This window comes from Odocoileus virginianus, chromosome 24, assembly GCF_023699985.2.
Source record: "Odocoileus virginianus isolate 20LAN1187 ecotype Illinois chromosome 24, Ovbor_1.2, whole genome shotgun sequence".
NCBI classification, from domain to species: Eukaryota; Metazoa; Chordata; class Mammalia; order Artiodactyla; family Cervidae; genus Odocoileus; species Odocoileus virginianus.
In genome coordinates, this window is record NC_069697.1 from 16202025 (window position 1) to 16227845 (window position 25821).

A 25821-nucleotide genomic window follows, 5' to 3' on the forward strand; every position below is an offset into this window, starting at 1 on the left:
ATATATGCAAAAACCAGATCACTCTCTATTTGCTATGAGCTAACTTAAAGAAATTCCACTTAGAAATTGTTAAAATATATTCAGCACATATTTTAAAGAAAATAAAAAGTGAAATATAGATAATAAATGATAATGCTAGAGAATTTCTCATTTTAGCAAGTACACAAAAACTATGTAACTTTCAGGTAAATGAAAAAGTGTACACAATTAAATTGTTTCACATTAAACTCACTTGGCAAAAAGATCCTTCAAAGTAGTCAACTGCTTTGTTAGAATATAGACTTCCCCTTCTTTCTCTTTTAACTTGTTTCGAATTCCCTCTATTTTGGTTTGCCATTTTTTACCTTCTTCCCACCTAATTACTTCTTCTCTGGCACTCTGTAAGTAATAACAAATTATATACAACAAGTTTAATTATATGGATTTTGGCCAATTTGAATCCTTCTTTGGATTATTTCTATCAGTTATTTTTTTACTACAAAATAGTTTACTAGTTAACTTGTAAGAAAATTTCAAGCTATTTTTCACACTCCAGAATCAATTTGTGAGTGGTTTGGTTATTGATTATTACTGCAAACGCTGAATATATCCAAGTCCCTCCATTTACTCTGAAATAATAATAATCCAATCCACTGAAGGATTAAATAGGACACATCTGGGTCAAGAAGGAAGGATATAAATGCACAGATTTCCTTCCTAAAGGTCTGTACAAACTAATCTATATAAACAATTACACTGGGAAAAGTGATAAATACAGCTGAATACATATAAAACGATTTTGGATACTGTAATGTCAGGAAAAAGAGTAATTTCTGACTAAGAGTTACTGGTGTCTCTTCAAGTAGACTAGTAAATTCCTAAAAGACATTTGTCTTGAATGTCTCTATGTTATCCAGTACCACTTATGGTATATGTATCAGGTCCACAGATCAACAAACTATCTAGTCTTTAACTACATATTTAACTATCACTACCTTAAACATATCAGTACATCTCTTCACATACCTTTTCTTTCATAGGTTTCATTTCTGCTTCATCCACCTTTCTTTCCAGTTGACTTTCTAGCTTTTTAATTTTCTTTTGGAGTTCTTCAATTAAACTTTGTTTGTTATCCATCAGAGGTTTGCCCTAAAAAACAAGATGTAGTTTTACATGATAAATATTCCAACTGTAGAAACTTTGAGACTATAACTTACCATGCTTTCTAAATGACACTGTTGATATTTAAGCATAACATGGTAACTACTTCTATATTTTAAAAAGATATCTACTTTAAAACTACAAATATAATAGAGGTTACTGAAGGAATTAGCAGCTACAGTAATCAAAGAGATCTGAAAGCTAGTTTTAGCAAATATTATAGATAAAATGAAAAAGTGGAAATAAACTACTACCTGTATATTGTAAATCAAAACATATCACAATTAAATGTAAGATTACCTGTAATCCACTGGTTAATCTTTTAATTTGCCTCTTTAGTTCATTATTCTCTTGATCAACTCCATCTTTCTCTCTAAGCATTTTACTATAGGCTTTTTGTTTATTTTGCAGTTCATTGGTTAAGTCATTCAAATTATCAGTTAGTGAGTTTTCTCTGTTTTTACTTGTTTTAAGAGCTTCTTTAAGTTTTAAAATATTTTCACTTAAATCTTCAACTTGTGACTAATACAAGACAAAGAAAGGTATAAATCATAACTCTTCAGCAAATATCAATGATAAAAGCAATAATAATAAAGTACACCACTAATACTTACTAATAAGAAAGTTTCAATCTAAATTTTTAAGTACACACATGCAAAAAAACCCACCACAAACTACATAAATTCTTCTATCTGCATTTCAAATGAACTAAGTCTACTTTCAGGGAAAAAACAAAACATGAAAAACCAGTCTAAAGCAATTCATCTTCAGCAAACACCTAGAGCCAAAATTTCATCAACTAAGCAAATGTTTCATTTTGGCGGAATTTATTAGAAAAACAAGTAAATATCACTGTATAAAGCTTTTTAAAAAAACACTGTGAAGCCTAAGAACAGCATAAAACAAAAGTCTTTTAGTAGTTTGTAATGTATTTTGTAAAGACAAGACATAAAAGGGCAGCTCACAGTACTAGATGGTATACATAAGCCACTAGAAAGGAATTCCAAGCTGTCCTAGATAGCAACATTGATGGGAATATTGGTCCTTAATATATGTTTTGTTGAATACGTTATTACAGGCCCAAAGGGATTATCAATAGCCCTAATAGGAAATTAGTAGTATTATTAACAGTTACACAAAATACAAACTCCCTTGGAAAAGTCAAAAATGGTTTCAAGAAAAATGACTGGAAGTATTTGAGGAATTCAGAGCAGAAATTTCAGACAAAGAGAATTTTTGAAAATTTCAGCAGACAAAGAGAAAGGCACTGATCATCACAGGGTTATACCTATTTATGACTTACTGGATTTTAACTGTCAACTATGTTAATAATCTCAACAGGTCCAATAGGAGATTTTAAAAATCTGAGTAAAATCCAGTCCTTACATGGTTTAATGGTGATAAAGGGTATATATAAATTAACCAAAAGTAAATAAAAATTACAAACAAAATAAAACATATAAAAACTAGATTTTTCATTTTATTCAAACTATATGAAACTTTATGTGAAGAAATTAAAAAATCACAATTAAATGTACACATTTTAGAAAAAAAAATTTCATACAGTAACAAACCTAATAACTGGGTAAGAAAATAATGCACTGTCAAAAATTAAGAAATAATTTTAAAAAGAAAAGGCTTTAATGTTAGTCAACCCTATAGATTAAATGTGGACTACATGATTTCCATAAGCTATTTCAGGGGCTAAAAAAGGAAAGCCAACTAAGTCATATTATGAACTCAGCAAAAACTAATCTCACTCATCAATACAGAATTAAAAAGGCCTAAGAAAAATGTTTCTTAAATTTAATTCTGTTAAGAGGACTATCTTATAAAGGACTACCCTTTACTAACCTTCAAGACAATATTCAGTGAATATGTAAAGATGTTTAGTGTTCAAAACTGTTGAGTATTTGTACATCTATCCAATTATTTATTAGAATAAATTCCTATTCATTACCAAAATTATCATATATCTAAGTGAATTTTCTTCCAGCAGGAATTAGTGGGAATTCTGTTACATGAATGCACATGTTGATGTTCACCTTTAGCTCTTTAGTTTGTCGATCCACAATCTGTTGGACATTGAGATTTGCCTCTTTCTGAGAAGTCACAGAGATAATACGTTCTTCAGCTGCTGCTGTCATGTCTGCCCGAAGTTCCAACAGTGCCCGACTAAGCGCCTAAAAGTTCCAAAACACATAATTTTTAAAAAATGACACTTTATATGAGAAACATGTAATATAAAATATACATAAGATTCATTACTTTAAACTATCCTCTTATAATATCATGAGTTTAATCAGTGTTCACAAACAACCCAACTGTTTCAAAGTAAGTGAACTCAATTCTTCCCAATTTGAGTGTGAGAATTCAAAATCTTGATAATGATAATTGTGAAAATCTAGCATTAAATCAAACAACCTGCATTATACAACCCAGGCATGTTTTATTCTCAAAATTCTATGCTGAAATATTTATTTAAATTACTCACTTAGTATATGCTTCCATGTGAAATTAATTGGATTTAAGAAGACAAAGTTACAAGATGGCTGCTGCTGCTACTAAGATTAGAAAAGACTTAAAATTTGTCAATAAATTTCATGAGCTAGCACAGAAAAACAGTAGCACCTTCTAAAACAGTTAATTATATACAAAATCTGAGATAAATGGAAAACAAACCAATCTGTTAATTCACTGACCAACTCCTTTTACAGCACTATCTCTGAGGTCTCCTTCTTTAATCATTCCTCCTTTTATCCTATCTCCTTCTTAATCCCCAGAATTGTTTAAAATTTTTCAATTATCTAAATTGTTCAAAATGGCCTCAGTAAAAAAAAAAAAGAAAAAGAAAAAAAAAAAAGGCCTCAGTAACAGAGCATCCTAACAGAAAAGGAGAGAAAATATTTTCAAGAAGATGTCTCTTTATTTCCAATAGCTAGCCCACAAATCAGACTGATAACACAGAAAGATAAGTTGGACGGTGTGTAGATGTGTTAGTCGCTCAGTCCTGTCCGACTCTTTGTGACCCTATGGGCTGCAGCCACCAGGCTCCTCTGCCCATGGAATTCTCCACGGAGTGAGTAGCCATTTCCTTCTTCGGGGATCTTCCCAATCCAGGGATCGAACCCAGGTCTCCCGCACTGAAGACAGATTCTTTACTGTCTGAGCCACCAGGAAAGCCCAAGTTGGACTATATTTGAACTTAAAAACACCACCAATTTATAGGGCTTTCTAAAAGAATTGTCTTGAAAGACCCAACCTTGCTTAAAGCTTAAGATAATGCTTATACTTTTTATTACAAGACAGAAATGCATGCTATCATCTTTTACAAATCTTCACTAAAAGCATCTACCACAAGTTTTTCTGAAATCTTGGTAACTTTCTATTGTTACTTACTTTTTGTTGTTTCTCCTTCAAGGCTAATTGGCTCTTTAGCCTTTCTACTAGATTTCTCATTGTAGTTGTTGGAGCTCTTGAATTTGCTTCTTTTTGAGTCTGAAGTTCAGATTTTAAACTTTGTGACTCCTTTTGTGATTGCACCAGAAGACACCTCAAATTCTCTACTTCTGTTTTTATTTTTTTCACTTCATCTGCATGATTTTCTTGGAGCCTAATATACAGCAAACATATGTATTTAGTAGAGTGGTTGCTGCAATTAACAGTTTGATTGATACAAACTTTAAAGAACAAATGTTTGGTCCTCAGTATCCTTAAAAATCTAAGTCTTGATCCAAATCCTGAAAGATGAACAATTCATTACTCCATTTAACTACTATTTAACTTAACATAAAATAGACTTTCTTTCAGTTTCTGCCTAGTTTTTGAAACAATTGCATCAGTAATTTGTGGCTCTAGATGAAATAATATAGAGAATGAACAAAATAACACTTTAAATATTATGGTTCCTGCAAGATGCAACTGCTTCCTTTATATAAGGGTTTCTCAACCATGGCACTGTTGACATTTTTGCTGGATAATTCTTCATTGGGGGTGGGGGTTACTGTCTATGCATTTTAAAACATTTAGCAGTATTCCTTGCTTCTACTCATGAGATGCCAGTAGTACCTTCCAGTCATTCATCAAAAATGTCTACATCAAATGTCCCTGAGGGGAGAGGAGAGCAAAATCACTTCTGCTTGAGAACCACTGCCCTATAGTGACATTTACAAAGACAAAAGATAAACTTTCACAGAAACCATCCATGTGTACTCTTAATTTGTATATGGTTTTAAAGTCACTAGCATTGTATCTAAAACTCTGTAGCTATATACTATATGGAAGTAGACACTATAGTAGTAACTAAAGACTTTTTACAACTGAAGTGATTATGCACGCATGCATGTACAAAAACTTAGTTAATTCAATTAATCCTACTGCTCATTCAACATTAGTCTTATGAATGGAATTACATCATTACATCCAGTTCACTGTATTTATATAGATACTACATTAATAAGGCCATCAATATGGAGACTCAAATTATTAAACTTTTTCAATGAGAGAAAGGTATGTTAAACTATCAACAGGTACAGTATTAAACAATCTGAGACTTCTTTCTTACAGCAAAAACTTAAGTCACTTTAAATAATCATCAAACTGTAAAAATATAAGGTTTCACTAAAGAAATCACACAGAACTATAATTTCCTAAGAAGCATTAAAATATGCATGCATACCATTGTGCACACAGAGAATAAAAGTATTAACTTTAGGCTAAAATGACAAAGGTACAAAACAACAACTTCAACTGTTTCAGGTGGCGAAATATTAAATATACAAGGTAATATCAAAAGTTGATTATTTTCAACATCCAAGAATCAGATTCAGAAATGAAAGGACTGTTATGCTCTAAAATATGACAGAACCTTTATATATCAAAAATAGCACCTCATGTATAAAGTTTAACAGAAAGAGGAAATACAAATTGAAAATATACCACATGCTACTTTAATTCTCTTTTCTCTTAGAGAATAGTTTATTTAAAGTGGCAGCTTCTTAATAAAGCAAAAATAGTGTTAACTTTGTCAGAAGCATCTTGGATAAATGAATAAAAAATCAAAGGTTCTAATAAGGACCTCAGAGATGGAATAGAATTGTAAGTCAAGTAGTTTACTTTCTCATTTTTATTTTCAGATAAGAAACTGAGTACCAGAGATAGTTCTACAGTGATTACAAAACACCTAAACATACACCTGTCTTATTTTCCTTTATTTCTTTATTTCTGGCTGTGCTGGGTCCTTGCTGCACACAGGCTTTCGGAGAGTAGGCGGGCTGCTCTCTAGCTGCAGTGTGGGCATCTCATCGAGGTGCGGTGGAGCACAGGCTCAAGAGCACGCAGGGATCAGTAGTTGCAGCACTTGGGCTCAACAGCTGAGGCTAGCAGGCTCCAGTGCACGGGCTCAGCAGTCGTGGTGCATGCGCATTGTGGCCTTGCTGCATGTGCAATATTCCCGAACCAGGGATTGAATCCTGGTCCCCTGCACTGGCAGCTGGATTCTTAACCACTCGATCACCAGGGAACTCCTATACCTATTTTAGTTTTAAAATACATATTCTGATAAATGACTGGACAATGTTTAGAATTTCTAATATAGAGAATGCTGTGAGCCCTCTACTTTTGATGTAGTTAATAAAAAAGATTAATATTTCATTCAACAAATATTTGAGCCTTAAATGTATGCCACAAACTGTTACAGGTATATAAATAAAAGTTTTGTACTTATGTCACTTTATAATTTTCAAACTACTTCCATATATAGCATCATTTGGCCTTCATATAACCACCTTGAAAGAGCCAGAGTAAGTATTGTCATTTTCCTTTATGGATAATAAAAAGGAAATTTCAAAGGTTAAAAATGAGATTCTACAAAAGAATCTTTTCAGTCAGACTGACTAGATTCAAATCATGGCTTTCCCATCTTCACCTAGGCATGTTACTGAGGCTTTCTGTAGCTTAGCTTCCTATCTGCAAAATGGAATGACTTTCCCATATCATCAGTAGCACTGAGGATAAAATGAGATAATATAGTCAATATTTTTAGACCAGTGCATGATATAACAAATGCTTACACTTATATCTATTATATCATTATTCCCATTTTCCTATATTTACAATATATTTCTAAGACTTACCGTAATTTCACATTCTCAAACTCTTTGATTTTTAATTCAGTGATTTCTTTTTGTCTCTCTAAATCTTGAGATACTTGTTTTAGTTTGATCACAAGTGAGGAGAGAGAGTCATCTTGTTCTGCTACTGTCTGTTCCATCTCAGCCAAACGAATAAAATGCTTGTTGGTAGGAACTGGAGTGGGAGATTGTTTTATCAAATCCTATGAAATATCATTATATTAGCCATGAGCAGGTACAATGCAATGCCATACTTATCTCATAATTTTAACTTGGTTCCTTAAATGATCAAAACAATATCAAATCTAAAAGGCAATGAAGGCAATGAAGGCTTAGAGAAGACAGGAAATAGAGATCTTATTCTTTGTATTCCCAGCATCTGGCAAAGTACCTACATGTAGGGAAGGATCAATAAATAAATGTTGATTGAATTAATGAGTTCAAGTTTGAGGAAGCTAAGGTTTGTATGTTAGGAGAAGAAAGACAAGTCATTTTGCACATACAGAATACAATGATCAAGAGGCAAGAATAAACTGAATTTAGAACACAGAAAGCAGTCAGATACTGGTAAACTAACTAATAATGTGCAGATTTGAAAAGAAAGACAGAGGTCAGAGGAAGAAATAGAAACATGATTTTCTAGGCAGCAGTAAGCTATAACAAATGTAGCTCTAGGGAAAAAATGATCAGAGCTGTGTTCTCAGATTATTCTGGCAAAAAAAAAAGAAAAAGTAGGATGGCTTCCAATTCCCTCTCCCCCAAAACAGAACTAAATTTTCAACTGTATGGTCTGAAAAATCAATAAAGAATAGAACAAAGTTTCTAGACTCTTACCCAAACTATAATCTTACCCAAGCTGTTTCTTTGAATTTACTGAGTGAACTATCAGCCTGAAGTTCTAATTTACGATGAAGAATATGAAGTTCTTCTTCATGTTTCTTAACAATTTCTCTTTGCTCCTGTTTTATAACAAATTAAAACCATAGCTTACATTGTGATTCATAGAAATTTACATTCTAAAAGTCTTAAATACTTTATCTTTAATATACTAAAATCCTTATGAGAGGGAAGGAACAACAATGTGCATACATTTCCCTAGCACATGTTCAACTTGACAAGCCTAGCCTTAGAGTATAATTTATTCTTAATATTAGAATAATATATATTATCTTTTAACTTGTCCTAGCAAATTTTTACATTATAGATTTTACCCCTTAAAGTTCCAGTAAATTTGATTTCCACTGATACCAGTGTGATGGATTTCTTTCTAAATTACTGCCTCAATCTTTACCTATTAACTTGAAATCACAGTTTCACCATGAACGCCATTACTGGTTTACTCAGTCAATAACACAAACTGCCAGTTTTACTGACAGATCTGTAATCCAATCACGTCAAAGTAACAATACCTGAATAGAATCATTTGAAAACAAGAAATGAAACACCACTTCATTTGTCTAAAAAACACCCTAAGAAATAAGACAGCATAACATAGTAAAATACCTCTCTGGCTTTTTCTAGCAGATGCTGATACTTCTTCAACACTTCTTCCTTTTGATTTAACCTTGCTTGCATGTTCGCAATGGTCTGATGAGCAAGTTTCAATGTGTGATGAGATTTTGGTTCCACCTCTTTTCTGCAGAACTCAGCTATAAGCTTTTCTTGTTCTGCAGTGGCAGGCAATCGAAGCCTCAGTTCATTGATTACTTTGTCTCTTGACAGAATATTCTCCTCTGCTAACCGTAAAGCAGATTCTTTTTCTCTTAGTTTCTGTAATGATAAATCATTAAAAAAATGTAATTTTTTTTTTAAATGCTTCATCTGAGTTTTAGTCAGACTGGTGGTGGTGGTTTAGTCACTAAGTTGTGTCCAATTCTTGCTACCCCATGGACTGTAGCCTGCCAGGCTCCTCTGTCCATGAGATTCTCTGGGCAAGAATACTGGAGTGGGTCGCCATTTCCTTCTCCAGGGGATCTTCCCAATGCAGGAATCGAACCCAGGTCTCCTGCATTGCAGGCAGATTCTTTACCAACTGAGCTACAAGGGAAGCCCACTATAGCCAAATGCTACTTTCAGTTCAGTTCAGGTGCTCAGTTGTGTCCGACTCTTTGAGACCCCATGGAATGCAGCACACCAGGCCTCCCTGTCCGTCACCAACACTCGGAGTTTACTCAAACTCATGTCCGTCAAGTCGGTGATGCCATCCACCCATCTCATCCTCTGTCATCACCTTCTCCTCCTGCCCTCAATCTTTCCCAGCATCATGATCTTTTCAAATGAGTCAGCTCTTCGCATCAGGTGGCCAAAGTATTGGAGTTTCAGCTTCAACATCAGTCCTTCCAATGAACATTCAGGACTGATATCCTTTAGGGTGGACTGGTTGGATCTTCTTGCAGTCCAAGGGATTCTCAAGAGTCTTAATAAGGTTAAACTGCATTTCTATGTGACAGCAGTTATCTACATGCATATTTTATTTATAAGATTATTATATAGGTTAGCAACTTCATTGTTACGATGAAGATGAAATTTAGTTACTTTATTTAGATCTTATAGTTTTAGAAATAGGAATGTGTGGTGGTGACAGATCTATAAAGAAAATGTAATAAATCATTTATTTTGATTCATTGACTCATTAGAGCACCAGAAAAGAAACCCATAGACGTCAACAAAGTACAAAAGTTGGAATTTTGGTGGTCTGAGTCAATGGATTTCCATTATAAAATGTGCAGCTTCTCAAAACAAAACAGAAAATAGTATTTATTTCTCAACAGAATTAAGCAAATACTCAAAAACCAAATAACTCAGTGGCAATACACATAAATGAGAAATTTACAATATAGAAGACAATTTAAGTTTCTTTGATTTAAAAATGCACAATTTAAACAATTGTTTTAAATGTATTTACAGTAATAAGATTTTCATTTTAGTTGACATCTAAATATATTCAGTTTATACTATTTTCTGTATAATAAAGAAGAGAGATCTGACCATCTATTAACCAAATTTAAGACCTAGATTAAACTAAGAAACAATTCCTAGTTTACCTTCAAGCCTTTTAACCATCCACAAAGAGGAATAAACTGGAAATTGATCCAGAGTTTAGAACATACGCTTCAAAATAAAATATAAAAATCAACAAGGATGAAAACAATTCTTGATCATTGAGGGTAAGGAAACACATTGCTCACAAAGCTGCAGTCAAATGTTCTTTTGTGCTAGCAACTGATGAGTGTGCCCAAAAGTGACAAGTAATGACTAAAAGAAGAGTGATTTCAAATTAGCCATATCTACTGTTCTTTATTGGCAAAAGACAGACTAAAGAAAAGTAGAGAGTGGAATAAGCAACAGATTCATCATTTTATGCTTCACCCTCATTTAAAAATATTACTTACAAAATTCCAGAAGTATATCCAATAATACACTTATCAAAATATAAGAGGAAGAGGGCAAGAGAGGATGAGATGGTTGGATGGCATCACCAATGAAATGGACATGAACTTGAGCAAACTCTAGGAGATGGTGAGGGGCCAGGAAGCCTGGCATGCTACAGTCCATGGGGTCACAAAGATTCAGACTTGCCTGCTGAACAACAAAAAAATATGCAAATTCTTCTAATTACCTCTTCCAGTGATCTGCAAGTTGCTTGGGTTTCTATGATTATTCTGATATTTTCCTTAATTTTTCTTAGAGCAATCTCAAGTTGATTCGGAATGGGCAAACTAGGGTCTGGCACTGATCCTGTAGCCTCTTCAAACTATTGAGAAATAGAATTTTTTTTTTTAAAGCAGTTGCAACATTGGAAATAACAATATCAATTTTTACAACTATATGACAAGACATGGTTAAACTCCACTTATAGCTGACACATAAAAAGATATCATCAATTAAAATTCCAACTCAGCCATAAAAAGGAACAAAACTGGGTCATTTGTAATGATGTGGATGACCCTACGTCTGTCATACAGAGTGAAGTAAGTCAAAAAGAGAAAAACAAACATTGTATATTAACACATATACATGGAATCTAGAAAAATGGTACCCATGAACCTATTTGCAGGTCAGGAATAGAGACACAGATGTAGAGAATGAACCAGTGGACACAGCAGGGGAAGGAGAGGGTGGGATGAATTGAAAGGGTATATACACTATCACATGTAAAATCGAGAGATACTGGTAAACCAGTGTATGACACGGGGAGCTCAACTCAGTACTCTGTGACAACCTAGAGGCGGGATGCGGCGACTGGGAGGGAGGCTTGAGAGGGAGGGGATATATGTATACATACAGCTGATTCACAATATTGTACACCAGAAACTAATGCAATACTGTAAAGCAATTATCCTCCAATTAAAAAAAAAAGAAAAAATAAATAAAATAAAATTCCATCCAACCTTAGAAAATACTTCTATTGGTTAACACTATAGGTCCTGCTATAGAGTAGCAAACAGGAGTAATCATTTATACCTTTTGTGCTTCACTCAGTATTTCATTTTGCTGACGGTCAAAAACATCTAGTTGACGTTCCAGTTCAACTTCTCTCTGATCCCAAGCCATCTGTCTTTCTTCATGAAACTAAAAAAAGGACAGTTGGGTCATACACACACAGAGACACTCACAGGCCTATTAGAAGAATTTTTACATACATTTTTCTCCTTTAATCCTCACAATAACCATTTGAGGTCACTGCTATTATTTTCATATTAAGGAAAAAGGAAGAAAATTCAGAGATTAAGTAATTTGCCTAAGATCACAAAGACAGGCAGGCGTGGAGTCAGGATTTCAACCCATCCATGTACCCATCCATTCATTCATCCAAAACATGTTTAATGACATATTCTATGTGGCAAGTACTATTCGAGACAATGAGAACACAGCAGTAAACAAAACCAAGTCCCCTTCACCACAGGATTTGTATACTGCTGAGGGGGAGATAGTAAACAAATAAGCATGTCATATGTCAGAGGGCGATGAGTGCTATGGAGTAAAATGAAACTAGGTACTCCCTATTTAAGGAAACTTGATGACAAAATTCACTATTGTATGTTGGGTATCTAGTGAAGGCCTCATTGATGAAGGTAAGACATGAGAGGTAAGATCAGAAGGCAGTGAAAGCACAAATAATACTGGTATCTTAGGTAAGAACAATTTAAGCAGAAGGAACAACAAAATTTCTAAGGCAAGTCAGCATCTGCTTAGTGAATTTCATCTGCCTCCAAAGCTTTGGTGCTTTATTCTATACCAAGCTGCCTTCTCCTATTCCATCAGTGACTGCCAGTAGAAACTTGTAAAGGTGAATTCAAATAATCAGTAGTGAAATAAAAACTAACTTACCAAATAAACTTGTTTATGAATTCTTACTTTTAAGACTACTAATGAAACTAAATAAATGAATAATGTATTTTTCGTATAGCTTAAAAAATAAGAAAGAGGATATTTTATAAGAATAATAATAGAAGCTATACTTGATTATGAAAATAACGTAGTCATCAATGCAATGTCGTTATATTAAAAATCTTAGCAACAAAACACCAAAATAAATATAAAATGAAACCTTATTCTGCTGCACAATTTCTTCCTCCAGACTACTGATTGTATGCTCATATTCGGAAATTATATTATTCAAATATTTTATTTCTTCTTTATCCTTGACTAATTCTCGATTGAGTTTAAGCTCTTGAAGACGGAGTTCTTCTATTTTTGTGTGCCAACTGATTACCTAAATATTTATAAATTACATATATAAATGTTAATATTATGTTAATAATGTATTTCTCTACTGATCTTAATGATTTTAATACAAACTAATGGACATTCTAAAATAATATATAAAATTATCCTTGGTGGTGCCAAAAAGAAAAGTTTATTTAGAGTTTCTATAGACTTTTTTAATACATAGATGCTTAACATAAAACATTTTTCAAAAGATGCTGAAATGGATATCACTACCATTCACATTTATTTATTCATTTACTTTCATGTATTTTTTGGGTCCTTAGTGTTTGTGTGTAATTGCAACATTGGTTTAACTTTCATAAACAAAAATCCCAAATGTTTCTAGCCTAGAGAATAAAATTTAATTTCAAAATAATTATTTTTCATTAGTTCCTCCAAATAAGAGTAAAAACAAAATTACATTAAAAAATAAACATGGGCCAACTACTTGTTTAATCACTATAATGTTTAAGAATAATTACAATTAATATTTAATTAATATATACTTTCCTAGAGTGCTTAAAATTCTTTGATATTACAATCTAAGCATTTCTACTGAAACTATGGCTTAGAGGAATCTCATTTTATTTATAAACAGATATTCTAATAGCCCAAACTCCTAATTTATAAAATCTAAATTAATAAATTATATCTGGAATTTTGCTCATATACTAAGCATTTTCCACATAGGCACATATTAACTCAAAATTATTATGTAACTCTTTCAAAAATACTGAACTTAAAATCAGTGTTTTACCTTTTGGGCTCCCCTGGCATCCTTTAAAGTGCTTATTAAATCCTCCAGTCCCTTTAACTTTAATTCCATCTCCAGTGTTTTGTTCTTCAGACTTCTATGCTCTTGTTGAGAATTTTTCATTTCTTCCATTATCTTAAGTTTGTCATTTTGTAACTGAATCATTGTCTTAGAGAACTTTTCCTGTTGTGCCAAAGGTAAAGCTCCACTAAACTGTCGTCTTAGAGACTGAATTGTTTGGCGCAGATGTTTTGCTCTGTTTCTCCCCTCCAAACGGGCATAAAAGAGAGCTTGTTCTTTTTCATCAAGCTTCTGCTCTAAGCGCAAATTTTGGGCCTCCACCTTCCGCAGTTTAGCTGTCAGTGACTCCAGCTTACTGAGGGCAGCAGCCTCACCAGCTTGGAGAGAGACTACGTGTTGGTGCAGCTTGGCAATGAGCGCCTTTTCGTCAGACTGTGCCTAATACAAAAATAAATATTTGTCGTAAGTTTCAAGTTTTCCCAGTAAAACTTACCAAGGATTTAAAAATCAGAATTTACTAATTGAAAACAATATGCTACATGAGATCCGACAAAAATCTAACCTTGCTTTAACATAATTTGCAAAAGAGTGAAGAAGAAAAAGAAGTAGAATGCAACTTATTTAAAATCTAAATCTGGCGCCTAACTACATACCAGTTGGAATATTACAAAGCTTTTTTTATACTTCCATATGTAAATAACAATACTGATAATACTACTAATGTAGACAACGGGGAATTTTTTTAATCCTAAAAAAACTATAATGTGAGAATATGTGAAGAACTGTACATAGATATAAGAAACAATACTGTTATGAAAGACATATTTCTCCCCGTTGTCTGAATTGTGATCAGTAGTTGGCACAATGCATCTGTAAGCATTTAAATGCTTTTGTGTGTTATCAATGGCATTTCAAATTAAAGTTTTTCTAATCAAGTTACAATTAAGGAACAGGAGCCTCTATTTTATATATCCTGATTAAAAATACAAAATGATCCAATATTTAATGTAAATTTTGGAAAAGAAAAGACTCTGTGTCAAAGAGTTAATACTGCACATACCTGATAGTCTAACAGCTGTGTTCTGATGGACTCTACTTCCTTCTCCCTGGACTGTTGCTGTGCATTCAAAATTTCAACTTGCCTTTTGGCAATATCAGAAATCTCTTTTAGTCTAGGAAGTAATAAGATACTTCAGATATGATTAGATATATACTCTAAGTAAATAAATACTAGAATTTCCAATTTCTAGACCCTTGTAGAAAAGTTGTTAGCCTGCAGCTTCTCTTCTTTTAATGAAATAGTAAAGTTTCCTGAAGTATTTCATGAAACATAATTCCATGAGAGGTTAGCAAGTTTTAACCTCTGCATTCCCAACATTCCTCTCCCTTGAAAATTCATATACACAGTATCACATCAAATGCTCTGAGAAGTTCTAAAGTAAAAAAGGATCTCAATCTGTACATATACATTTTCCAAACATAAATGATCAACAAACTCCTCTCACAATTTTTTTCATGAGACGCTTGTTACCATGGTTTGGTATAGCTGGAATAAGGTATTAGGTAGGCTTACTTGACAAATTGTACAGTTAAGGTTACAGAAATTTAAAATTTCAAGGTCAATTAATGAATGCTTTGATTGGCTTTAATTTATAAGTTAGCAGAAATGTGAAAATGATTATACATTTATTACAATTACCAAAAAAGGAGGGGAGCTTGATGATAATTATTAAATGTCCTATATGACTACTGTGGTAAGATTAAATAGGTAAAGTAAAATGCATTTTACTTTGGACTGGAGAAATTTTAGTCCAGTGTAACTGATAAGTCTGGTTTCCTCATATTGATTAGAAACTCTCACTGCCAGTTATATAAGTCTTAATCAATTAAAATACAACAAAATGATTAATTCTAACTTAGTTTACTAAAAAAGGTGAGGTCCATGACATAAGAAGAATAAAAGAGTCCTTTATAGTGAAAGGGCTGAAAATGAGTGATATTACCAAAACAAGGTTCCAAAACAGTGGCTATAACTTTATGGGTAAGCCATAACTCTTTTTACTAATTATTTTAGATTGAGGAATCAACTCAAGGATCCTCACACCACTCTAAAGCAGTTAACACATGATTAAAACAAATGAATACAAGCACTACCTGATGTATAGTACTTCCTCCTACATATATTTTGAATTCTAAGAGAATAAACTGTTTCTTTATGTAAAATGAAAACAACAAATGTTATCTGGATTATTAAGTGGATTAGGATGATTCAATATATATTTAATACAAAGCACAGCACATAGTGGGTAGCTTCCCAGGTGCTCATCCACCTGCCAGTGTAGGAGATGCAGGTGAGAGCCCTGGGATGGGAAGATTCCCTAGAGAAGGAAATGGCAACCCACTCCAGTATTCTTGAAGGGAGAATTCCATGGACAGAGGAGCCTGGTGGGCGACAGCTCATGGGGTCACAAAGAGTCAGACATGACAACAAATGAGCCCACACACGGTACACAGCAGATACCCAAGATATGCAAACTGAATCAAATCTGAATTGCTCTTTATATGTTTACAGCAACCCCACTGTAAGTAGATATACTATTACTCTTAGTAAGTTTAAACAAATGCCACAACCCTTCCTTCCAAAAAAATACTATGTGAAAAAAAAAATAGATCTCATAGGGTCCTGATGCCAAGTTCTGTGTTTTCTGTAATACTGGACTCTGATAAATGTAAATCTTGAGAAGTTATTTCCTCTCCAACATTACTATGTATGCCAGTTAAATATCAACCTTGTTAACATTACTTAACAGAGTTCTTACAAAAAGAAACCGCATCAACTGCCACTAAGGATACTGCCCTGTACCACCGCAACGAGGTTTCACAAAGTGCAGTGGATACAGCTAACCAAAAGACTAACATGGACACAGCTCATCAAATGACTAAAACTTGCACATGCACTTACTTTGATACTTCAACCTTTAGTTCCATTTCACTCTTCTCTAATTCTAGAATGTGTTGCCTGTCAGCATCACTTACTGTCTTGCTCACACTGTCAGCTAATTCATCTCTTAACATCTGTTCCACTTTCTGTGCCTCCAAATTGATTCTGGTAAGCTGGGAAAATAACAAAACATGTTCAGAAATACTAGTTTTTGGTGAAGTTTTCCTTTTAATATAACTTTAAGCATCCTACAGTCTTCTTTATTTTACTCCAGATACTAATTTGGGTGTCAAGTATTAAGAATAGATTGAAGATGATAAGGAGAGAAAAAGCCAGGAACAAATTAGGAAAACTCTAGTTATATGTCAACCCACCAAGTCATTTATATTGGTCAACTCATAATCTAATAAGATATGAATCTATGATACCCTTAATTCACTTTAAATGCTTGTTATATATTACTTCAATTATATCATCTATAAATAAATCTAGTTAATATTAGTAATATTTTAATATATTACTTAATGACTCAGTTAAAACAAACAAAATAACATGAATGACCTGAGAAATTTACTAATTCTCAAGGAAGAGTGCTGCTTCATTGTAAATTGATGAATATTTGCAAACTATATTATTGCCAAACAATTTAATAATTTTGACCATATCAAAAAAGTCTAAAACTTTCTATTAGAATGAAGTCCCTGAGAGGAGAGGTAACTGTCTTTCTTACTTGTGCTGTAAGTCCAGCACCCACACAGTATCTGGAATGTTACAGGCACTCAGAAACAATAACTGCTAAATGAATGGATGACAATGGAAGGAAATTCCATTATTAAGCAAATAACATCGTTGTGCACATTAAATCTAAATTTTGTAATGCTGGTAAGAAATAAGAACTCAATCACAGGAATACATGGTTTCTTTTTAACATTTCAGATATAAAACTAGATTATTTATCCATTACATGAAACACAAGCACCATATTAATATGCTGCTTCAGAGTTACAAACAAACTTCTTCCAATAATACAATGGCTACCATGAATAATTCTTTACTCTCTAACTGTATGATAAAAATTATAATATCAAACCTCAGCAAATTTGGTTTCCAATTCAAAATTGCGTTCTTCCATTTGCTGTAGTGAAGTCTTCACATGTTCGTACATTTTTTGAGAATGTTCAGCCCGCTGCCTTTCATTTAATTCCTTCATCTCCAGCATAGTGATTTTTTTTGAAATAGAAACAATCTCACTGTTGGTTACAGATTTCTTTGCCTTATCCATGTTAGATTCATTTCCTATGTGCAACGATATATTGGTAAATCTCATGCTCTTCTTATCAAAATCTTATCCCCAATATTTTAGACATCATATAAGGAGGTAGTACGGTTCTGTGGAAAACACATGAGCCTTTTGAATTATGACAGACCTGGACACCAGTCGTAGCTGTTACATCTTGTCTGTATGCTACCTACCCCATTTAATCTCTCTGGAACTTCCATGTTTCATCAATCAAATGATCATAAAAATTATTCTTCATAGGAGGAGAGGCATATCGTGCTTTACTTTATTGAGCTTTGCAGATAACTGCATTTTTTTCTTTTTGTTTTTAAATTGAAGTTATGTGGCAACAGGCCTGAGCTGAGGGAGTCCACTGGTGCCATTTTTCCAATACCGTTTGCGCACTTCGTGCTTCTGAGTCACAGTGGGAATTCTCACAATATTTCACCCTTTTCCATGACTAGTGTATTTGTGATGTGATCCATGATGAATGATCTTTGATGCTACTACTATGACAACTTGAAGGTTCAGATGATGGCTAGTATTTTTTAGCACTAAAGTATTTTAGGATGAAGGTATGCCCATTATTTGTTTATATATAATACAATTGCACACCTAATAAACTATAGTATAGTGTAAACATAATTTTTATAAATTTTTGTAAACATAAATTTTTTGGTGACTCAAAAAATTTCTGTGACTCATTTTTTGCACTATTTGTTTTGTTGTGCTGGTCTAGACCTGAACTTGCAGTATGTCCAACGTATGCCTGTACAGAAGTAACAATGTAAAAGATGTAGTATAGAAGGTGTCACAAATAGGAAGTCAAAAAAGGGCAATACATTTTGTTAACTGAGAAACACACTATCAGAAGAAATACAGTGAAGTAACACTACTCCTGAATGCAAGTTCACTGACTTTACTTTTAAAGTCTTAAAGAGTAAAAAAGTAAAAGCTGAAGCCATGTGATTTATGGATTTCACCCAATACCTTCTTTAACCATGATTATTATTTGGCTTTTGTACATATCTAATGGGCTTCCCAGGTGGCATTAGTGGCAAAGACACTGTCTGCCAATGCAGAAGATCAAAGAGATGCAGGTTTAATCCCTGGGTTGGGAAGATCCCCTGGTGCAGGAAATGACAACCCACTCAAGTATTCTTGCCTGGAGAATCCCATTATTTTATAATCATCTTTAAATATTTATTTATTTGTTCGGCTGTAGCAGGTCTCAGTTGCCACACACAGGTCTTCAATCTTTGTTGCAGAATGTGTGGTCTTTTAGTTGCAGCATGAGAACTCTTAGTTGTAGCATATGGGATCTAGTTCCCTGACCAGGGATCGAACCCAGACCTCCTGATGTAGCAGTGCAGAATCTTGGTCACTGGACCACCCTCAAGTAATTTATTTTAGTTAATTTTATTAGTTATTATGCCCTCATCTCATATATGTAGTTTGTATAGCTTATCTTTGGACACAAAAGTTTGTGCTTAAATGAAAAGAAAACAAAAAAAACACCCCAATTTACAATGGAAAGATATCATGTAGGAATGTCTTTAGTCATTTTTTAAGAAGAGAAAATGAATATTTCTGTTATGCATAACAGACATGCTCCAGGAAAAAGACAAAATTTGGTAAAGAGTTTTATTTTTTAGAGTATCAATTAATCATTATGTTCAGGGAAGTCAATTATTTTAAGGAACTGTGCAGTGATTCATTTTGTCTTTTACAATAATGCCCTACTCCTATCTTTCTAGCTTCACAAGCTTGCGTCCTATAACTGAGTTTGCTCAAAAGTACATAAAATTTTTTGAAACCAGGCAAATTGTTTTGGTGTCTACATCAGTTTTAAGAAGTACATCATTTTGTCCTGTATGTATCTTTAAAATAGTCTATGATTTTAGAATAGTTGCCGCAGGCAGTGATCAAATAACTAGTAGTAACATTACTGAAAAGCTAAATGTGTTAGGAAAACATTGTGGAACCATTTAGGCAAGTAAGCACCATGAAGGACAGAAAAAAAGTTGCAGTAAATATAAACATACAAAGAATATAAAACCCCTTTGCATTCTCTTTTGAGCTAAACTCTGATAGTGAAAAGAGACACTCCTGTATTTGGAGTGTCCTAGGGAGAGGAAGTGGTCAAACAGGAGATGGCAAGAGTGAACGTCGACATTCTAGGAATCAGCAAACTAAAATGGACTGCAATGGGTGAATTTAACTCAGATGACCATTATATCTACTCCTGTGGGCAGGAATCCCTTAGAAGAAATGGAGTAGCCATCATGGTCAACAAAAGAGTCCGAAATGCAGTACTTGGATGCAATCTCAAAAACGACAGAATGATCTCTCTTCGTTTCCAAGGCAAACCATTCAATATCACAGTAATCCAAGCCTATGCCCCAACCAGTAACGCTGAAAAAGCTGAAGATGAACAGTTCTATGAAGACCTACAAGACCTTTTAGAACTAACACCCGAAAAAGATGTCCTTTTCATTATAAGGGACTGGAATGCAAAAGTAGGAAGTTAAGAGAGTAACAGGCAAATTTGGCCTTGGAGTACGGAATGAAGCAGGGCAAAGGCTAACAGTTTTGCCAAGAGAACACACTGGTCATAGCAAACACTCTCTTCCAACAACACAAGAGAAGGCTCTGCCCATGGACATCACCAGATGGTCAACACCGAAATTAGATTGATTATATTCTTTGCAGCCAAAGATGGAGAAGCTCTATACAGTCAGCAAAAACAAGACCAGGAGCTGACTGTGGCTCAGACAATGAACTCCTTATTGCCAAATTCAGGCTTAAACTGAAAAAAGTAGGGAAAACCACTAGACCATTCAGGTATGACCTAAATCAAATCTCTTATGACTATACAGTGGAAGTGAGAAATAGATTTAAGGGACTAGATCTGATAGACAGAGAGCCTGATGAACTATGGATGGAGGTTCGTCACATTGTACAGGAGACAGGGATCAAGATAATCCCCATAGAAAAGAAATGCAAAAAGGCAAAATGGTTGTCTGAGGCGGCCTTACAAATAGCTGTGAGAAGAAGAGAAGCGAAAAGCAAAGGAGAAAAGGAAAGATATTCCCATTTGAATGCAGAGTTCCAAAGAATAGCCAGGAGAGATAAGAAAGCCTTCCTCAGCGATCAATGCAAAGAAACAGAGGAAAACAATAGAATGGGAAAGACTAGAGATCTCTTCAAGAAAATTAGAGATAACAAGGGAACATTTCAGGCAAAGATGGGTTCGATAAAGGACAGAAATGGTATGGACCTAACAGAAGCAGATGATACTAAGAAGAGGTGGCAAGAATACACAGAAGAACTGTACAAAAAAGATCTTCATGATCCAGATAATCACAATGGTGTGATCACTGACCTAGAGCCAGACATCCAGGAATGTGAAGTCAAGTGGGCCTTAGAAAGCATCACTACAAACAAAGCTAGTGGATGTGATGGAATTCCAGTTGAGCTATTTCAAATCCTGAAAGATGATGCTGTGAAAGTGCTGTACTCAGCCGCTATGGAAAACAGTGTGGAGATTTCTTAAAAAACTGGAAATAGAACTGCCATATGACCCAGCAATACCACTTCTAGGCATATACACCAAGGAAACCAGATCTGAAAGAGACACGTGCACCCCAATGTTCATCGCAGCACTGTTTATAATTGCCAGGACATGGAAGCAACCTAGATGCCCATCAGCAGATGAATGGATGAGGAAGCTGTGGTACATATACACCATGGAATATTACTCAGCCGTTAAAAAGAATTCATTTGAATCAGTTCTAATGAGATGGGTGAAACTGGAGCCCATTATACAGAGCGAAGTAAGCCAGAAAGATAAAGACCATTACAGTATACTAACACATATACATGGAATTTAGAAACATGGTAACGATAACCCTATATGCAAAAAAAGAAAAAGAGACTCAGATGTATAGAACAGACTTGTGGACTCTATGGGAGAACCCGGGGGTGGGATGTTTCAAGAGAACAGCATCGAAACATGTATATCTAGGGTGAAACAGATCACCAGCCCAGGTTGGATGCATGAGACAAGTGCTCAGGCCTGGTGCACTGGGAGGACCCAGAGGGATGGGGTGGAGAGGGAGGTGGGAGGGGGGACCGGGATGGGGAATACATGTAAATCCATGGCTAATTCAATGTATGACAAAAACCACTGCAATGCTATAAAGTAATTAGCCTCCAACTAATAAAAATAAATGGGAAAAAAAAATAAAAATAAAAATAAGTAAATTTAAAAAAAAAAAAAAAAAAAGAAAGTGCTGTACTCAATATGCTAGCAAATTTGGAAAACTCAGCAGTGGCCACAGGACTGGAAAAGGTCAGTTTTCATTTCAATCCCTAAGAAAGGCAATCCCAAAGAATGCTCAAACTACCGCAGAATTGCACTCATCTCTCACACTAGTAAAGTAATGCTCAAAATTCTCCAAGCCAGGCTTTAGCAATATGTGAACGAAGAACTTCCAGATGTTCAAGATAGTTTTAGAAAAGGCAGAGGAACCAGAGATCAAATTGCCAATGTCTGCCGGATCATCGAAAAAGCAAGAGAGTTCCAGAAAAACATCTATTTCTGCTTTATTGACTACGCCAAAGCCTTCGACTGTGTGGATCACAATAAACTGTGGAAAATTCTGAAAGAGATGGGAATACCAGACCACCTGCCCTCCTCTTGAGAAACCTATATGCAGGTCAGGAAGCAACAGTTAGAACTGGACATGGAACAACAGACTGGTTCCAAATAGGAAAAGGAGTACGTCAAGGCTGTATACTGTCACCCTGCTTAGTTAACTTATATGCAGAGTACCTCATGAGAAACGCTGGGCTGGAAGAAGCACAAGCTGGAATCAATTGCTGGGAGAAATATCAATAACCTCAGATATGCAGATGACACCACCATTATGGCAGAGAGTGAAGAGGAACTAAAAAGCCTCTTGATGAAAGTGAAAGAGGAGAGTGAAAAAGTTGGCTTAAAGCTTAACATTCAGAAAACTAAGATCATGGCATCTGGTCCCATCACCTCATGGGAAATAGATGGGGAGACAGTGTAAACAGTGGCTGACTTGATTTTTGGGGGCTCCAAAATTACTGCGGATGGTGATTGCAGCCATGAAATTAAAAGACACTTACTCCTTGGAAGAAAAGTTATGACCAAGCTGGATAGCATATTTAAAAGCAGAGACATTACTTTGCCAACAAAGGTCCATCTGGTCAAGGCCATGGTTTTTCCAGTAGTTAGGTATGGATGTGAGAGTTGAATGGTGAATAAAGCTGAGCACTGAAGAATTGATGCTTTTGAACTGTGGTGTTGGAGAAGACTCTTGAGAGTCCCTTGGACTGAAAGGAGATCCAACCAGTCCATCCTAAAGGAGATCAGTCCTGGGTGTTCATTGGAAGGACTGATGCTGAAGCTGAAACTCCAGTACTTTGGCCACCTCATGTGAAGAGTTGACTCATTGGAAAAGACCCTGATGTTGGGAAAGATTGAGGGCAGGAGGAGGAGGGGATGACAGAGGATGAGATGGCTGGATGGCATCACCGACTCGATGGGCATGAGTTTGAGTCAACTCCGGGAGTTGGTGATGGACAGGGACACCTGGCGTGCTGCAATTCATGGGGTCGCAAAGAGTCGGACGCGACTGAGAGACTGAACTGAACTGAACTGAACTGAGGGAGAATAACAGCCAATACCAATCAATTCCTGCAGGAACAAAAGCTAATAAAGTGACACTTATAAACAAAGAGATAAGGAAGGGCAACAGGAAATAAAAGCTTTTAAAGTATTTGAAATTAAGGAATTTCTACAAGGAATTCAGCACTTATTAAAGAGACATAGGATAGGATGCACAAAGAGCTTACTGAAACAGTATATAATATTCTTTTCTCTATCTTATTTAAAATGGCATCTTCTTTCATTTAAGGGTTACATGAAAGTCAAATCACTTTTAATCTCTTAATGAATTAAAAATCACATTTCTAAAAGTAGTTTATTTTAGACTTCCCAATATAAGCCTCTCTCTAAACTATGTCTCAGTTAACAATTTAACAGTAACAGAAACCTTGAAAAATATTAGAGCTCCAAGGTATAGAAAACAAGCAAATTAAAAGAAACACCTTACCCAAAGAAGCAAATTTATTTGTAAAGTATAAAGCATAATGCTAGTAAGATAAAATAACTTAAATCTTATGAGCTAGGAAAACCATTTGAAAAACTAATAAGCAAGCCACATAGAATTTAATACCCTTTGAAACAATAATATCTCTGTTCAGATACACATGAAAATGTTGACTGCAGCAATAAATAAGCAATAGCAAAACTCAGAAAAGCTGGTGATTTAATCCCTCAAACACAGTAATTTATAGCATGAATATAAGTATGATGAATAAAAAATATTTTGTATCTACTAAATATAGCATAAAATGTTTATTATAATTTTAAGTATATAAATATATATAAATATGTATAAGGTAATACAAAAATGATATATTAGTGAAACTATGAGCAATATGTTCAAGGTCATCTTTTAATTTAAAAATATCAAAACATATATTGCTAATATAACCTTACACAGAGTGAAAGAGCCCATTATACTGTCATTAAAATACAGATATTTCAAAATTATCATCTGCATTAATTCTTAAACAGTTCAATATACCTAATGCTAACTCATAAATTTTAGCACATATGATTTCATTAGAAACAAACCCAATTTAATAACTAAAAACCAAATCTTGGTAGAGATTAGTACAACATAGTATTCATCAACTGCCTGTTAAACAGTTAGGCAGAGAGTTCATTTTTTATCAAACAACTTTCTTTTTATCTATCTGGTATAGAAAGAGAACTTTAAATGAAAAAAATATTCACTATTAGATCTTAACTATTATATTATCAGAGTCATAATGCTTACCTAGTTTAGTTTCTTGCTCCCAGGCTTGTTCAATGGTGTGAAGCTTTTCTTTGGTAATCTCCAGCTCTTTACTGACAGACTCCATTTGCTCTTTTAGGGATGCATTTTCACACTATAAACAAAACAGCAACATCACTGAGAAAGTACCCTGTAATTCAGACTAATACCACAGAAGTGACAATGTCATAACTTTACATAATAATCTCCTAAAGCTCACCATCTATTTTTTTTTAACAAAAGTACATGTTCCATAGATGTAACACAAATATAGACATACACATGTATATATGTTGTATAAACACACATATAAAATACTATTTTAAAATAATCATCAAAATCTTGTATATCCAGTATATAAAATTGTATACTTGTATATCCTGTATATCCTAACCTTCTGAGTACTAGCTTATGCCATGCTCACTTTTGGCCAACAGGGATACTCAATAGTTACACAACCTTCCCTTAAGGAAGGGAAGGACATCGTCAGATTCCTGTTTAGAATGACCATTCTGGTGGCAGCAAGTAGGATGTAACATTGAAATGAGGGTATGGACACGAACAACAGACTGGTTCCAAATAGGAAAAGGAGTATGTCAAGGCTGTATATGGTCACCCTGCTTATTTAACTTATATGCAGAGTACATCATGAGAACTGCTGGACTGGATGAAGCATAAGCTGGAATCAAGACTGCCAGAAGAAATATCAATAACCTCAGAAATGCATATGACACCACACTCATGGCAGAAAGCAAAGAAGAACTAAAGAGCCTCTTGATGAAAGTGAAAGAGGAGAGTGAAAAAGTTGGCTTAAAACTCAACATTCAGAAAACTAAGATCATGGCATCTGGTCCCATCACTTCATGGCAAATAGATGGGGAAGCAGTGGAAACTGTGAGACTTTA

At 34.4% G+C, this 25821-nt stretch overlaps 1 protein-coding gene across 4 annotated transcripts in view; it reads right to left on the minus strand.

The window, feature by feature from the left end:
* The window catches only part of CEP290 (centrosomal protein 290), an 89782-nt gene that overhangs the window by 25152 nt on the left and 38809 nt on the right, over positions 1 to 25821 (minus strand). For all 4 annotated transcript variants that reach the window (XM_070454302.1, XM_070454301.1, XM_070454304.1 and 1 more), the window contains 16 exons: positions 24920 to 25031; positions 17790 to 17995; positions 16721 to 16872; positions 14819 to 14930; positions 13741 to 14196; positions 12823 to 12987; positions 11736 to 11843; positions 10891 to 11025; positions 8775 to 9041; positions 8123 to 8230; positions 7275 to 7474; positions 4540 to 4753; positions 3186 to 3323; positions 1441 to 1662; positions 1006 to 1128; positions 233 to 378 (listed from right to left, as the gene is read on the minus strand). In XM_070454302.1, the coding sequence (XP_070310403.1) occupies positions 233 to 378; positions 1006 to 1128; positions 1441 to 1662; positions 3186 to 3323; positions 4540 to 4753; positions 7275 to 7474; positions 8123 to 8230; positions 8775 to 9041; positions 10891 to 11025; positions 11736 to 11843; positions 12823 to 12987; positions 13741 to 14196; positions 14819 to 14930; positions 16721 to 16872; positions 17790 to 17995; positions 24920 to 25031 (2864 nt within the window). The remainder of the gene's footprint in view (positions 1 to 232; positions 379 to 1005; positions 1129 to 1440; positions 1663 to 3185; positions 3324 to 4539; positions 4754 to 7274; positions 7475 to 8122; positions 8231 to 8774; positions 9042 to 10890; positions 11026 to 11735; positions 11844 to 12822; positions 12988 to 13740; positions 14197 to 14818; positions 14931 to 16720; positions 16873 to 17789; positions 17996 to 24919; positions 25032 to 25821) is intronic.